General features: G+C 42.2%; 1 protein-coding gene across 23 annotated transcripts in view; it reads left to right on the forward strand.

Annotated features, from left to right (window-relative positions):
- The first annotated feature begins 717 nt into the window (after positions 1-717).
- PUM2 (pumilio RNA binding family member 2) overlaps positions 718-14,912 on the forward strand; it is a 107,745-nt gene continuing 93,550 nt past the window's right edge. For 2 of the 23 annotated variants that reach the window (XM_043510198.1, XM_043510204.1), the window contains exon 1: positions 811-1,003. Coding sequence is in view for 12 of the 23 variants with exons in the window: in XM_038394062.2 (XP_038249990.1) it covers positions 847-854; positions 11,594-11,978 (393 nt within the window). In the remaining 11 variants the exon portion in view is untranslated. Of the gene's footprint in view, positions 1,004-4,625; positions 4,728-4,749; positions 4,879-11,593; positions 11,979-14,912 lie in introns of those variants that run through there. The other 21 variants (XM_043510193.1, XM_038394062.2, XM_043510202.1 and 18 more) reach the window with 21 other exon arrangements.

The following is a 14,912-nucleotide window of genomic DNA, read 5'->3' on the forward strand; positions in this document are numbered from 1 at the left end:
AAAGTGAGGGTTTTTTCTATATATTGCATCTGTAAATTTCCAAGAACCCTCCCAGTTTGCTGCAGCCGATTATAGAATAGGCACAGATTTTATTCTTTCCTGGAGGCTGTACTCATTGTTTGTTCCTTTTTTTTTTTTTTTTTCTAAAAGTTATTTTTAGACTGAAAATACATACTTTGTTCAATGTGTATGGGGAAAAAAATTGTAAATATCAGTTCTATTTACTGATGTTTGGGTTAATGGCTGATTTGATATATGAAACACATCTGTGTGTGCCACGCTGCTTGAGACAAAGAACTGGGGGGTGAGGTGAAATCAATTTTTTCTTATTAAACCATAATTTCAGAATGATTTGAGGACATACCCATCAAAGCTGGCTTAACCTCTACGCCAGTTGCACGACAGGGATTCACCCCTGCAGCTCAGCCTAGTCTTGTTTGGTGAGGCGGGGGTTATCGTTATTATTAATTATTATTATTATTATTATTGTAATTAACGTCTTTCTTTCAATAGCTACTTACATCACTACCCGTGGGCCCCAGCGGGAGCTGGATCAGGCCCTAAAGCATCCTCCCGTCGCACGCTGTGCAGAAGGATGGAACAATGAGGTGCTCGGAGTTCCGCATTTGGAACGCCGCTACCGCGGCGACCTCCTCTCTTCCCCGCCCCTCGCGCAGGGCAGCTGGGAGGGCACATCAAAGCGCGCGCAGACGCCGCGCCAACGCCGGTGATTGGCGCTGCGGAAGGGACTCGCGGGTTCCTGCTGCTCGCCTCTCCTCCGTCCTGGCCACAGCGCGCCTGCGCAGTGGGGGTTGCTGCTCTGAGTGTGTGTGGGTCTCTCTCGCCATGTTGTTGTGAGTCTCTGGCGGCTGAGGTGGTGGTGGTGGTGGTGGGGGGGGAGGGGAGGAAGGAGAGACCCGGAGGTGGGGGCGGGCGGCGGGGACAGGGGTGTTCTAGGGCCCTGTCCGGCTCCGTTGCAGGGAGCAGCGCCGCCAGCCAGCCCGTGAGTATCTCCTGGGGCCGGGCTAGCCCAGGCAGCGCGGGGGGGGGGGCGGGCGGACGGAGCCCCCTTTTGTCTCGGGGGCCATGTTGTGGCTGGTAACCCAGCTGGTCGGGGCCTGGTCGATGGTGGCTGCCCTCTCCTGTGCCGTTGTGCCGCTCTGCTTGGGCCCTCCGCCGGGCCGCTGTAGGGAGCAGCACAAAGGCGTGGGGGGAACGAAGAGAGAGTGTATATACGGGAGGGGCCGCCTGGGGGAAGGGGGGGCGTGTGTCCGTGTCGGAAGGGGGGGAGGGGCCGCCTGGGGGAAGGGGGGGGCGTGTGTGTGTGTGTGTCGGAAGGGGGGGAGGGGCCGCCTGGGGGAAGGGGGGGGCGTGTGTGTGTGTGTGTGTGTGTGTGTGTGTGTGTGTGTGTCGGAAGGGGGGGAGGGACCGCCTGGGGGAAGGGGGGGGCGTGTGTGTGTGTGTGTCGGAAGGGGGGGAGGGGCCGCCTGAGGGAAGGGGGGGCGTGTGTGTGTGTGTGTGTCGGAAGGGGGGGAGGGGCCGCCTGGGGGAAGGGGGGGCGTGTGTGTGTGTGTGTGTGTCGGAAGGGGGGGAGGGGCCGCCTGGGGGAAGGGGGGGCGTGTGTGTGGGGTGGGGCCGCCTGGGGGAAGGGGGGGCGTGTGTGTGTGTGTGTGTCGGAAGGGGGGAGGGGCCGCCTGGGGGAAGGGGGGGAAGGGACATTCTGTAGGGGAAGTGTATGTTGTGGTTGGGAGAGTGTTGTGGGGTGGGGACTTCTGTGTGACCCTTAAAGCACCTTAAGAATGCTAACAGCAGGAACCCGTTTGGTGAGGGAGCTTACTATGCTTTGGGTGAGGTGGGAGGAAAGACTTGGTGCAGAGTTTACGCCAAGGGATGTGATGGGATATAGATAAGAGATGAATTCATTCCTGAAAAACAGATCTGTGCGGGGAAGGGTGGCAAAGAATTGGGAGAGCAATTCTCACTGAAGGGCACAACTGAGATCAAGACATAGGAAATGTTTTGGAAATGTGAACAAGGGTTTTTCATTGCTTTCATTGAGTTTAAGGCCAGACCCTTAGATCATTTAGGCTGATCTCCTGTGTATTACAAGTTATTATATTTCACCTGGTTACTAACTATATCTAAGTGGCTTTTTTTTTTTTTTTTGGTAGGGACATGAGGGTAGGTAGAAATACTAAATGCACATTTTATAGTTGATGCCACACAATTTAAATGTTGGATTTTATTTTTTCTTTGATGTATCTCTATCTGCACACACAAATCAGAGAAAACATTGGGAAATATAACCATTGTCACAATACAACTAAATGCAGAGCAGATCACATTTTTATCTGATTACTGCAGATAATTTAAAAAAATGTTTTAATAGTCATACAAGATATTTTTTGGCTTCGTTGCTATGAAGTTTTGTGTGCACTTCGTTTTAAACTGTGTCTTTAATTCTGTGAAAGTAAAGTGATACATGTTGAGCATTTTATACTCATCTGGTGTACTAAGCATGGTGTACTAAGCAAGCAAAATGTCAAAACACTAAACAAAGTATTGTATTTTACATGGTGGTGTGGTTTAGAAGTTTTATCAAGTGAGTTTGAGGTGCGTCATTACTACCAAGTGATAAAGGCATTCATGAGTTTTATATATTGTTGCAAATGAGTGCCCATAAAACCTTTATACCAAACATTTGTATGTTCTCTATATGTTACATATTAACAGAAATAGTTTTTGGAAATGTGTGTCCTAATTATTGTACTCATGGTCCTTTTTGTGTCCTACAACTGAATAGTCAGGCTCCTTTAATTATCATGATTCAAACTATGTAGGCCTTGGAGGGAGAGGAAAATGAAAACAAATACATTCCTGAAATCTGTAAATATACCTAAAATGTCTGTCTGTCTGTCTTTCTCTGTATATCTGCACACACACTCTCTCTCTCTCTCTCTCCTGCTAATTTTGATGTCTGGAGGGTTTTAATGTCTATATACTTCAGGATCTTCGTTGGTTTAGAAACAGGTATTGTGCATATTGTTGGAAAGCTGGATCTCATTTTTGAAATAGTATAAAGAGGTGTTGGATCTTCAACCTTTCATTAGTCCATGACTGAATATTGTACCATTGTAAATATTTTTTTGGTAGAGGAAGGTGGTGAGGAAATTAGAATGGGGGAAGATTGAATTTTGTGGCAGTTTTTATTTGTTTTGTTTTTTAAACAAAGCATCTGGCAGCTGCTTGAAGATGCTCAAGGGTTTGGAAAGTTAGAAGTAGTCCCAGAGGAGATAGACCTAATGGGCAAATGCAGGTAAGGAGGTGCTTGATAAATGCAGTTTTATCGCATGGTTCTTCAGTTTATTGCATGAATATCATATATGTGCATACATGTGCTATTTTAATCTTTATCATTTTTTTCTGTTTTTTGTAGGGAGGGAAGTAATAGAATGGTGGCTAGGCAATTACAGTAATCAAAAGTGAGAAATAGTTATCCATTGTGATGTTTATCAGTAATGCAAAAATTTGGAGGGGTTTGACCAGGAAGAGTGCAATTGACTTCCCTTAAATGTTGGCTGCAGTGAAATCTATTATAGCTAATACACTTTCATTGGTAAAGAGAAAAGATCACTTTTCCTTGTCCTGGGGGAAAAATCAGTTTTAATGTAGGGTTGCAATATATATTTAAGATTGGTGTTTATTGCCTGATTGTAGTATATTAAACAATAAGTAACTTCTTTTCCATTTGTTTAGTTGTGTGAGAGAGATTCTGGACATATTGTGGGACAGCATTAGCAGGGAGTTAGACTCATTCCCAGGTTTTCAAACTCACTTAGTAGCATTTTTCCTGTTTTCGTCTTGTCCAGTTTTCCCCTTGTCTAGGTGTGCATGTATGTGTGTACTAATAACTTGTGTGTACAGAACTTTCTAAAATGCTTTATCTTGAGAACTCAAGTCTCTGCTTTGTACAGTTGTTTCCGAAATGTTAAGAGATCCCAAAAGGTGGGGCTGGATGACTTGGGATGGATTACTTGATGATTTCCCTGTTCTGTTCTTTTCCTCTGAAGTGTCTGGCACTGGCCACCGTCAGAAGACGGGATACTGGGTAATGAGTGAATCATTGGTCTGACCCTGTACGGCTCTTCTTAAGAACATAAGTTGTTAGATGGGCAATGATTAACTTTCGTTATTCCTATTCACATACATTGATGCCTTCTTTCTGGTGTACAGGATTATGTAGAGTGTCATTCTTGATTGCAGTAAAAATTCCTAAATATTATTCTTGATGTTAATGCTGAGCTATGGGGGGGTGAGGAAGTCTGCAATATCACTTTTTAAATGTAACAAAGATATTGGCACTCAGCATTTTTTTTAGGGGAAGAAAACAGACCTTTTAATTTCTAAATAAAAACTGCTAAAGTGACCATATAGAAGTGTGATGGGTAGGTCATGTAGATACTAGTTAAGTTGTATAAGCTGTGTTCACAGGCATGAGATATATTAGTTGCTCTTTCTGCTTCTGTTCTCCTCTTTTTAAAAAATTTAGTTGAAAAATACTTCCCTCATCCAAGGTGAAGTTTTTCCACCCATAACACAACTATTTTCTTGCTTACTCCACACAGTGGAACCGTTCCAGCATTGTCACTAAGCCAATACCCAAGCTCTGTGAAATGGAATAAGAAGTCCATCACTGAAAGGCTTGTTTTCTCCTCCTGTAACAAGAAGTTAAGTTTGCATAGTGCCTTTAATAACAATGTTTCAAGCCACTTTATAGTAATATAGTAGAAATACTATACAGCTGTATGTGTATAAAAACACCTTCAGATCACTTAGCAGTTACTCAGGTTCGAAGTGTCTCTATGTGGTTTCGAATAGGTATGTATAAAATCTTTCCTTTCTGCTAATAGCTTGCATATTGCTGAGACTTTATTTTCAGGGGGCTTTGTTTGTCCCCTTCAGAATTTGTCAGCATTACTTCTAGCTCATTTGGCAGTATTTCCCAGTCTGGAGTGTGAGATATCTAATTGGTGAATCAAAACCAGGTCTTATCTGTAGAAGTATCATTAAGGTGTCCATTTTGTTATCTGTCAGTTGATTTTTAGGCCCCGATGAATTATCCATTCTGGAAGTGACTCTCGGAGAGCTAATTTGTACATGTTGGAGACATGGTCCTGTGACAATTACGAGATGACTATCCTGGGTGTTGAGAGAGGAATATAAAGCTCTCTGAAATGGAGCAGCTGCAAAATTATTGAATCCATAGATATGTGCAGGACTCTTATCAAATAGAATGTGCAAGAATATGTCCAAAGCAAAATATTGTGACTTGGACATGCTCACTGTTCAATATAGATATGGCTGTGAATTTGGTAGTGTCCTTCCTGAAAACCACATCATAGACTGTGAAATCTGGTCTTTTTGTGTGCTCTTACCCTATACTATACAGATTTCATGGGGGAGACCAGCATTTCTCAAATTGGGAGTCCTGACCCAAAAGGGAGTTGCAGGGGTATCGCAAGGTTATTTTAGAGGGGGTTAAGGTACTGCCATCCTTACTTCTGCACTGCCTTCAGAACGGGGTGTCTGGAGAGTGGCAGCTGTTGGCTAGGCACCCAGCTCTGAAGATAGTGCCCAGCCAATAGCAGTGCAGAAGTAAGGGTGGCAATACCATACCCTGCCTTCCTTACTTCCATGCTGCTGCTTGCCGTGGCTCTGACTTCAGAGCTGGGCTCCCAGCCAGCAGTCACTGCTCTCCAGCTGCCCAGCTCTGAAGGCAGCACCACCGCCTGCAGCAGCGCAGAAATAAGAATAGCATACCGCTGGAGTTGGAGTTAGCAAGAGATGTTAAGAGTAACAAGAAGGGTTTCTTCAGGTATGTTAGCAACAAGAAGAAAGTCAAGGAAAGTGTGCGCCCCTTACTGAATAAGGGAGGCAACCTAGTGATAGAGGATGTGGAAAAAGCTAATGTACTCAAAGCTTTTTTTGCCTCTGTCTTCACGAACAAGGCCAGCTCCCAGACTACTGCACTGGGCAGCACAGCATGGGGAGGAGATGACCAGCCCTCTGTGAAGAAAGAAGTGGTTCAGGGCTATTTAGAAAAGCTGGACAAGCACAAGTCCATGGGGCCAGATGTGCTGCATCCGAGAGTGCTAAAGGAGTTGGCAGATGTGATTGCAGAGCCATAGGCCATTATCTTTGAAAACTCATGGTGATTGGGGGAGGTCCCGGACTACTAGAAAAAGGCTAATGTAGTTCCCATCTTTAAAAAAGGGAAGGAGGAGGATCCTGGGAACTACAGGCCAGTCAGCCTCACCTCAGTCTCTGGGAAAATCATGGAGCAGGTCCTCAAGGAATCAATTCTGAAGCACTTAGAGGAGAGGAAAGTGATCAGGAACACTCAGCATGGATTCACCAAGGGCAAGTCATGCCTGACTAATCTAATTGCCTTCTATGACGAGATAACTGGCTCTGTGGATGAGGGAAAGCAGTGGACGTGGTGTTCCTTGTCTTTAGCAAAGCTTTTGACACAGTCTCCCACAGTATTCTTGCCAGCAAGTTAAAGTAGTATGGGCTGGATGAATGGACTATAAGGTGGATAGAAAGCTGGCTAGATTGTCAGGCTCAACGGGTAGTGATCCATGTCTGGTTGGCAGCCGATATCAAGTGGAGTGCCCCAAGGGTCGGTCCTCTGACGGGTTTTGTTCAATATCTTCATTAATGATCTGGAGGATGGTGTGGATTGCACCCTCAGCAAGTTTGCAGATGACACTAAACTAGGAGGAGAGGTAGGTAGGCTGCAGGGTAGGGATAGGATACAGAGAGCCCTAGACAAATGAGAGGACTGGGCCAAAAGAAATCTGATGAGGTTCAACAAGAACAAGTGCAGAGTCCTGCACTTAGGATGGAAGAATCCAATGCACCGCTACAGACTAGGGACCGAATGGCTCAGCAGCAGTTCTGCAGAGAAGGACCTAGGAGTTACAGTGGATGAGAAGCTGGATATGAGTCAACAGTGTGCCCTTGTTGCCAACAAGGCCAATGGCATTTTGGGATGTATAAATAGGGGCATTGCCAGCAGATAGAGGGACGTGATTGTTCCTCTCTATTCGACATTGATGAGGCCTATCTGGAGTACTGTGTCCAGTTTTGGGCCCCACACTACAAGAAGGATGTGGAAAAATTGGAAAACATCCAGCGGAGGGCAACAAAAATGCTTAGGGGCCTGGAACACATGACTTCTGAGGAGAGGCTGAGGGAACTGGGATTGTTAGCCTGCGGAAGAGAAGAATGAGGGGGGATTTGATAGCTGCTTTAAACTACCTGAAAGGGGGTTCCAAAGAGGATGGATCTAGACTGTTCTCAGTGGTAGCAGATGACAGAACAAGGAGTAATGGTCTCAAGTTGCAGTGGGGGAGGTTTAGGTTGGCTATTAGGAAAAACTTTTTCACTAGGAGGGTGGTGAAGCACTGGAATGCGTTACCTAGGGAGGTGGTGGAATCTCCTTCCTTAGAAGTTTTTAAGGTGAGGCTTGTCAAAGCCCTGGCTGGGATGATTTAGTTGGGGATTGGTCCTGCTTTGATCAGGGGGTTGGACTAGATGACTTCTTGAGGTCCCTTCCAACCCTGATATTCTATGATTCTAACCTTGCAAACCCCCCACACTCCTTTTTGGGTTAGGCCCCTACAGTTATAACACGTGACATTTCAGATATAAATAGCTGAAATCATGACATTTAGGATTTTTAAAATTCTGACTGAAATTGACCAAAGTACACTGTGAATTTGGTAGGGCCTTAAATATAGATCATCATTAATATCGCATATTGTAGCACAGATATATTTTAATCAATGAATATGATGCTGTGATTTTTCCTTACAAATTGGAGTTGGTAATCTGTTAAAAATTTTGACAGTTTCCTCAAATGTTTCCAATTACAGTCGAGCCTCGATTTACATGGTGGTTACCAAGGGTCTATGGGAAATAAGTGTTTAGATTCCAGGCTCACAAGATGACCTCCCTAATTTATCCAATACAGGTTTTAAATTAAAAGTTGGTCGTGAAATTTAAACTTGCTACTAACCTTTACTGATGTTAAGGATGAACTTGATATGATAATGCTGATGTTGTTGAAGTCAGAACTCCAAGGGCTCATCTGGGGAGGACAGGGAGTGTGGAGCGGCAGCATAGCCAGGGCGGGACACGTGGGTGGGCATGATTGGGGAGGGGAGGCAGGAGGAATGGGGCCGCCTCCCCTTACCCCCTCCAGCCGGCTTTGTGGGGACGATGGCAAGTGGCTGCATCACTGCAGGCAGGCACCTGGGGAGCAGGGTGCGGGGGCTTGCCGCGCTCCACCCGGTGCTCCAGCCGGGGAGCGGGGTCAGGGTGTGGGGGCTTGCTCACTCCCTGGATGGAATGCTGGGTGGGTGGAGTGAGGTAAGCCCCTGTTCCATGACCCCGCTCCCCAGCAAGAGTGCTGGGTGGAGTGGGGTAAGCACCCTGACCCTGATCCCCAGCAGGAGCGCTGGTTGGTCAGAACAGGGCTAGCCCACACCCCGATCCTGTTCCCCGGCAGGAGCGCCGGGTGAGTGGAGTAAGCCCCCACTCCCCAGCAGGAGTGCTGGATGGAGCGGGGCGAGCCCTCGACCCTGCTCCCCTTCTGGAGCTCCAGGTGGGTGGAGCTAGGCGATCCCCCAACCCCGCTTCCCGGCAGGAGTGTCGGGTGGAGTGGCGTAAACCCCTGTGCCCCAATCCCATTCCCCGGGTGTTCACTTGGGGTCTCAGGGCCCCTGACCAGAGTGTCCATCACCCCCTGCAAGGCCATGTGGAGGGGGTGAGGGGAGGCAGCCTCCTCTCCCCCACCCCCATTATTGCCCACACACCCAAATCTGGGCCCACCTAAGTGTCCCATCCTGGCTACGCCACTGACCTGCGCATCTTGGTGATTGCGTCAGACCATGTAAAACTGAATCCATACCGCGTACAAAAATAAAGGGTCACAATTAATTCACTGTGCATAACTGAAATCATGCAAAAAAACCCACTGTGTAAATCAAGGCCCAACTGTACAGACCTCGATTTACATGGGGTTTTTTTTGCACGGTTTCAGTTATGCATGGTCAGTTAGTTGTAACCCCATTCCTTGTGCTTCCCCGCCCACCCAAGTGTCCCACCCTGGCTACTCTACTGCTCCACACTTTCCGTCCTCCCCAGATGAATCCTCAGAGTTCTGACTTGAACAGCATCAGCATTATCATCATATCAAGTTCATCCTTAACATCAGTAAAGGTTAGTAGCAAGTTTAAATTTCATTAAAAAAATTTAATTTTAAAACCTCTATTGGATGAATTAGGAAGGACATCTTGGGAGCCTGGAATCTAAACCCTTATTTCCCATAGACCTTGGTATCTTTTTAAGCGATTTCTGTTGGCAAGGTGTTTCTTCAAGAACATAACCACTGTGTAAATCAAGGCCCAACTGTACATCTACAATTTGACCAGTTCTGGTAAAGTTAAATTACTTCTCACTTAGCCAGTGTAGAGAAGGCATTGGAGAAATGGACATATACAAATTACTGCACTGACTGGCTTTGTGTTTCCATTGTAAATCTCTTTGTGCTTACATGTGTCATAAATCATTGATATTTTTTCTCTTTGTGTGTGGGGAGGGGGGAACAAGGAGATAAAGGTTGACAGAAAAAAAATCTCAGTCCAGAAACTACTTTTTAAATGTGAGCGTGCTCGCCCAACATTGGTATGAGCATAAATTTTTCAATTATAAGTGTACCAAACTAGTTTTTTTTTTTAATTTGGTTACTTAGTTGCTTTATTTATATATAAATAGTATACAAAACTTTAAAGTGGACTAAAGCCTGCTAGTTTTTTAAAAGGAAAAAAAGTGATGTTGAGGGTCAGAGAGGCTACTATGCACATGTATTTAGTTTGTTGGACCACATTGTGCAAATATTAAATTTTCACAGTATATATTTTAGCACAGAGCCCCTTGGAATGAATTTTGTAAATGTTCGTTAAGAAAAATAAAACTTACACATTTTGTATCACATTCATAGTTTTTAGGCATATTATTGTTAATGCATGATTATATTTCCAGTATAGTATATATTGCAAAATTCTTTGTTCTGTAAATATTGCATTGAGGGGTTTGAAGAAATCTCAGAATTCATAACATGTTTGTGGAATGCTATTTCAGTGAAGTAAACAGCTATTTTTGTAATAATAAAACTACATCTAAGTAGCATTTTTTCTTATAATGGCAATAAAACAAGGCATATTCAGAGTTATAGCAAAAACCTCAATTCCACAGTATGGTTTTTTTTTGTTGGTGATGATGATGATCGTACATGGAGGAGGTGTTAACGCTGGAAATAAAATATATGTATGTATAGAGGAATTAGAAGGGGTCATGATCTCTTACTGTACACAATTTTACGCTTAACTGGGTGAGGAGCTTTCTGCCTATGAGTTTTTTCCATTCAGGTTTTATACTGTTCCTCTTAAGCGATTACGGAAGGTATGAAACTTACTGTAAAGCTTCCAGACTGTACTTTAAAATAAAAATAACTCTGACCATTTTTGCAGATGCCATAAATTATTACATTGTAGGATATTTTTGTCTTATGTTTGTGTACTGCTTCTGGTCTATGAATTTCACTGTAAGATTGACAATAAGCCTGATGAAATAGACAAAGTAGGAATCAAAAAGTCAAAAAAATACATGATCACTTTGCCCCCATCAGATATTTTGGCAATAAAAACAAAGGAGAGTCCATTCTACCAGATTAAGAATGAACTCTCATATGTTTTTATTGCCAACATCTAAGAATGGACTTGCCTGTGTTTTTATTGCCAAAATCTCTGCGAGGACAAAGTGATCATGCATCTTTTTGATTTTTTTTGGGTTGCTATTTTGTCCACTTCATCATAGGTATTTTCAGTCTTTCATCAATAAGCGTGTGGTTGTCAATTATACTTATTTCAAGCCAAAAATGAAATTCTTCGAAAGGAAGTTGGCAGACTGACTAAAGATTTCAGACTCAGATTAAAATTGTGGTCAGTGAAAGGGCAAAATATACTGCCAGTTTGGTCATAGGTGTTTTTAATATGAAATTTGATATTAAAATCACAACCAGAATAACACTGAACAACACTGAACATTTTTTACTTGTGACATATCTGCACTGAGATTTAGGAGTTAGCCTTCCATACTATTTAGGTGAAAATGCCTGTAGTCTATGAAAAACAAAGTTGGTAGCAGAAATTATAGGACCTAATATGAAGGAATGTACGTGTCAGCTGATATTATAAAAAAAAACTAAATTCAAGATATGAAATTATATTTTGATCAAGAATAGTTTGGCTCCATACTGTGTATTGTCTCCAATAACCCTGCCATCTTAGGTTGATAAAACAGTACTTTAAATTAATTAAATAGAAAAAGCTTAAGCCAACATCTTCAACAGAGAATACTGTTCTTATATAGTCTGGATTTTTTTTGAAATCCTAATTATAAGAACTGCATATTTAAAGACATTCATTGGAAAGCCTTTTATGTTATCAAGACTTTTTCTTTTTAGGTTTCTACGTGGAATGAGCATTCCATGTGTCCTCCTAGGCATGAATGAAGTGACCTGGCAGGAGACCAGAGGAATGATGCATGCGAACATTGGTCAGGAAGCCAGTGGGGTTGGAATAGGGGTTGCCCCAGCTGGAACAGTAGGTGGAAGAACAGCAGGGCCTGGGCCTGGAACTTCAGGGCCCAGTTCAGGTGGAAACAATCCTCACACCATACTTACAGCTACAGTGTCAGGTGCTTCCAATGTCCAGGTACCCTTCAGTGGACGGTCTCAGGATGATGCCAGAGTTGGATATTTCTTCCAGAGGCAGGCTGGTGAGCAGTTGAGTGGCTACTCCAGCAAACATCGCTGGCCCACAGGAGATAGCATTCATGTAGATCATTCGGTAGGTAGTTTTTGTTTTTTCATTCAAAAACTTGTTTTTTTCTTAAATCCATATCTTTCAGAAAGATATATGTGGGGTAAGCTAGTCTTTCTGTATCAATTATAGCTTCAAAGCATATAGTTTTCCATAATGTAAACTATTCAGTTTTTTGTTTGAGCAGTTAAATTAGACTACATATCAGTTATTATTCTATTGTAATACTTTAATTGTTCATTAAAAAGTTGTGGGTTAAAGTAAATAAGCATTACTTTTCAAAGTATGTGTCTAGTTTTTTTCCAGAAACACTAACAAGTATCACAAGTTAGATCTGAAATCAGATGGTAGCCAACTGTTTTAGTGTGATTAAAAGGCCAAATTATAATAGGCCTAATGAAAAGTAACATGGCTCTTGCACACAAGCTTACTTGTTACACTTGCAGGTAAAAACTTGTATCATCAACACTATAAACATGTAAGTAGTAGAACTAAGCAAGGGGTACCTCTTGTTTAAACTTAATAGTATACAATAGGTTACTACCTGTGATTTTTTTTTCTTTTTTTTAAGATAATGAAATCTAATTACTCACAAAGCTTCAAATAGGAAACACCTAGCTCCAAATGTGTAACTACTACAGCTTTCTAATTTCTCTCGTTTAACATTTACTCTTGAAATTCAGAAAACAAAACGTTCTTTCCTATGAACCCGAGTTCGGCAAGTTAAAAGGTTCACTGGCAATTTCTTTATTTTCCCAAACCCCGGGGTTGTGGGATATGTTCCAAGAAAATTCAGTAAAATGTAGAAAAATGAATACAACAAGAAATTTTACCAACCTAAAAGTTATCTGTTGTTTTTCTCATCCATTTGCTTTTCTTCTTTATCTTAATTTCTCTTGTCATTTTATTTCTTGGTTTTGTTTTTATTCTCCCTCCTTTCTTTCCTTTTAATATTAATTGCAGAGCAAAACCTCTCGTTAGTACCTGGTTCTTTGTATTGTATAAAATATTATATTTTATATATTACTAAAATTATAAATCAAGCCCCTCGCAATATTCTTCTTTCCCACTTGGGGCAAGTAATTTTGAATGTGTGATAACATAATAGTCTTTTTTTTCCATCATCTTTGGCTTCATGGTAAATGGTGGGCAACTAGATTGTGTGCCTAGGCCAATTGATTTTTATTACAGTTTTGCAAGGTGATAGTCTGTGTGTGTATTTATATATTAAGCTATTGTTAGACAAGTAAGAATTGGCATATCTTCTCCCTCATCCAGGGAGCAGAGAGATCTGCAGCTCAGATTAGCTTTGTGTAATAAAACTACTTAGGTCCTTCAGAGTATTGACAGGCTTGTTTGGGAGAGAATGGTAAATGTAAGTGTCCTATACCTAATGTATTTTAAAAAGAGCTCCAGAAAAACCTGATTCTTGAAAATATTTTGTTTTATAAATTACAAAGAGCCATAAAGGGGAAGTTTATTTTACTTTTGCTTATTCACCTTTAATTGCTTGGGAGCAGTAATACTTTTCTAACCTATATAAATGAGCAATATCTCCTTTGTGTTCTGCCATTTTCACTGTTTTCCTTCGTTGATAGTCTAGAAAAATAGGAAATTGCCATGAAAGAACAGATCAATAGACTTCCCTAGTGCTTTTCTGTATGCTTTAAAAGTTGCAGAGTGTTCTTTGTGGGCCACAATGCACACAGAACAGTTGCTTTAGGGTGGATATGTGAAGACAGGAATTACATTCATATTTACTATCTTGTAAAGAGCCAGTACTCCGAGTGAGGTTCCAACAGACCTGGTACATCTAAAAGCTAAAATATGCAGACTTTGAAAGAATTTAATTACCATTCCTTTCTATATGCATAGGTTAGGAAAAATCAGCATATTGGGGTGAGAGATGAAAGAGGTGGATTTTTGATATGTTTGGAAAGAGGGACTGCATAGAAATGATGTTAATAAAAATGACTCTGAAATCCAAAATGAGAAAATTAAAATCCTTAGATTCAGTATGGATTACTTAAGCATACCATAGCTGAGTCACAGAAGGTATGAATATGCCTAAACAAAAAAAGAAAGCAGGAAGGAAAGAAAATAAGCAGTATGGATAAAAACGGTAAAGTTCAAGTTGCAGAGAGTGGAAACCCGGCTTAAGTGAAGCCAGTAGACAGGAGCACAGACTATTACAGGTAAAATACGAAATGGAACTAGCAAACTTGGGAGAAATTTTCATAGAATCATAGAACTAGAATGAACCTCAAGAGATCATCTAGTCCAAACCCCTGCACTCAAGGCAGGACTAAGTATTATCTAGACCATCCTTCACAGGTGTTTGTCCAACCTTCTCTTAAAAATCCCCAATGATGAAGATTCCACAACCTCCCTAGGCAATTTCAGTGCTTAACCACTCTGATAGAAAGTTTTTCCTAATGTCCGATGTAAACTGCCCTTGCTGCAATTTAAGCCCATTGCTTCTCGTCCTATCTTCAGAGGTTAAGAAGAACAATTTTTCTCCCTCCTCCTTGTAACAACCTTTTATGTTCTTGTTATCATGTCTCCTCTTCTCCAGACTAGACAAACCCAATTTTTTTCAATCTTCCCTCATAGATCGTATTTTCTACACCTCCAGTCATTTTTGTTGCTCTTCTCTGGACTTTCTCCAATTTGTGCATATCTTTCCTGAAATGTGGCATCCAAAACTATACACAGTACTCCAGTTGAGTCCTAATCAGCGTGGAGTAGAGCAGAAGAATTACTTCTCGTCTTGCTTACAATACTTCTGCTAATACATCCCAGAATATTTGCTTTTTTTGCAACAGCGTTACACTGTTGACTCATATTTAGCTTGTGATCCACTCTGACTCCCAGATACCTTTCCGCAGTACTCCTTCCTAGGCAGTCGTTTCCCATTTTATATATGTGTAATTGATTGTTCCTGCCTAAGTAGAGTACTTT

This window comes from Dermochelys coriacea, chromosome 3, assembly GCF_009764565.3.
Source record: "Dermochelys coriacea isolate rDerCor1 chromosome 3, rDerCor1.pri.v4, whole genome shotgun sequence".
In the NCBI taxonomy this organism is placed as follows: Eukaryota; Metazoa; Chordata; order Testudines; family Dermochelyidae; genus Dermochelys; species Dermochelys coriacea.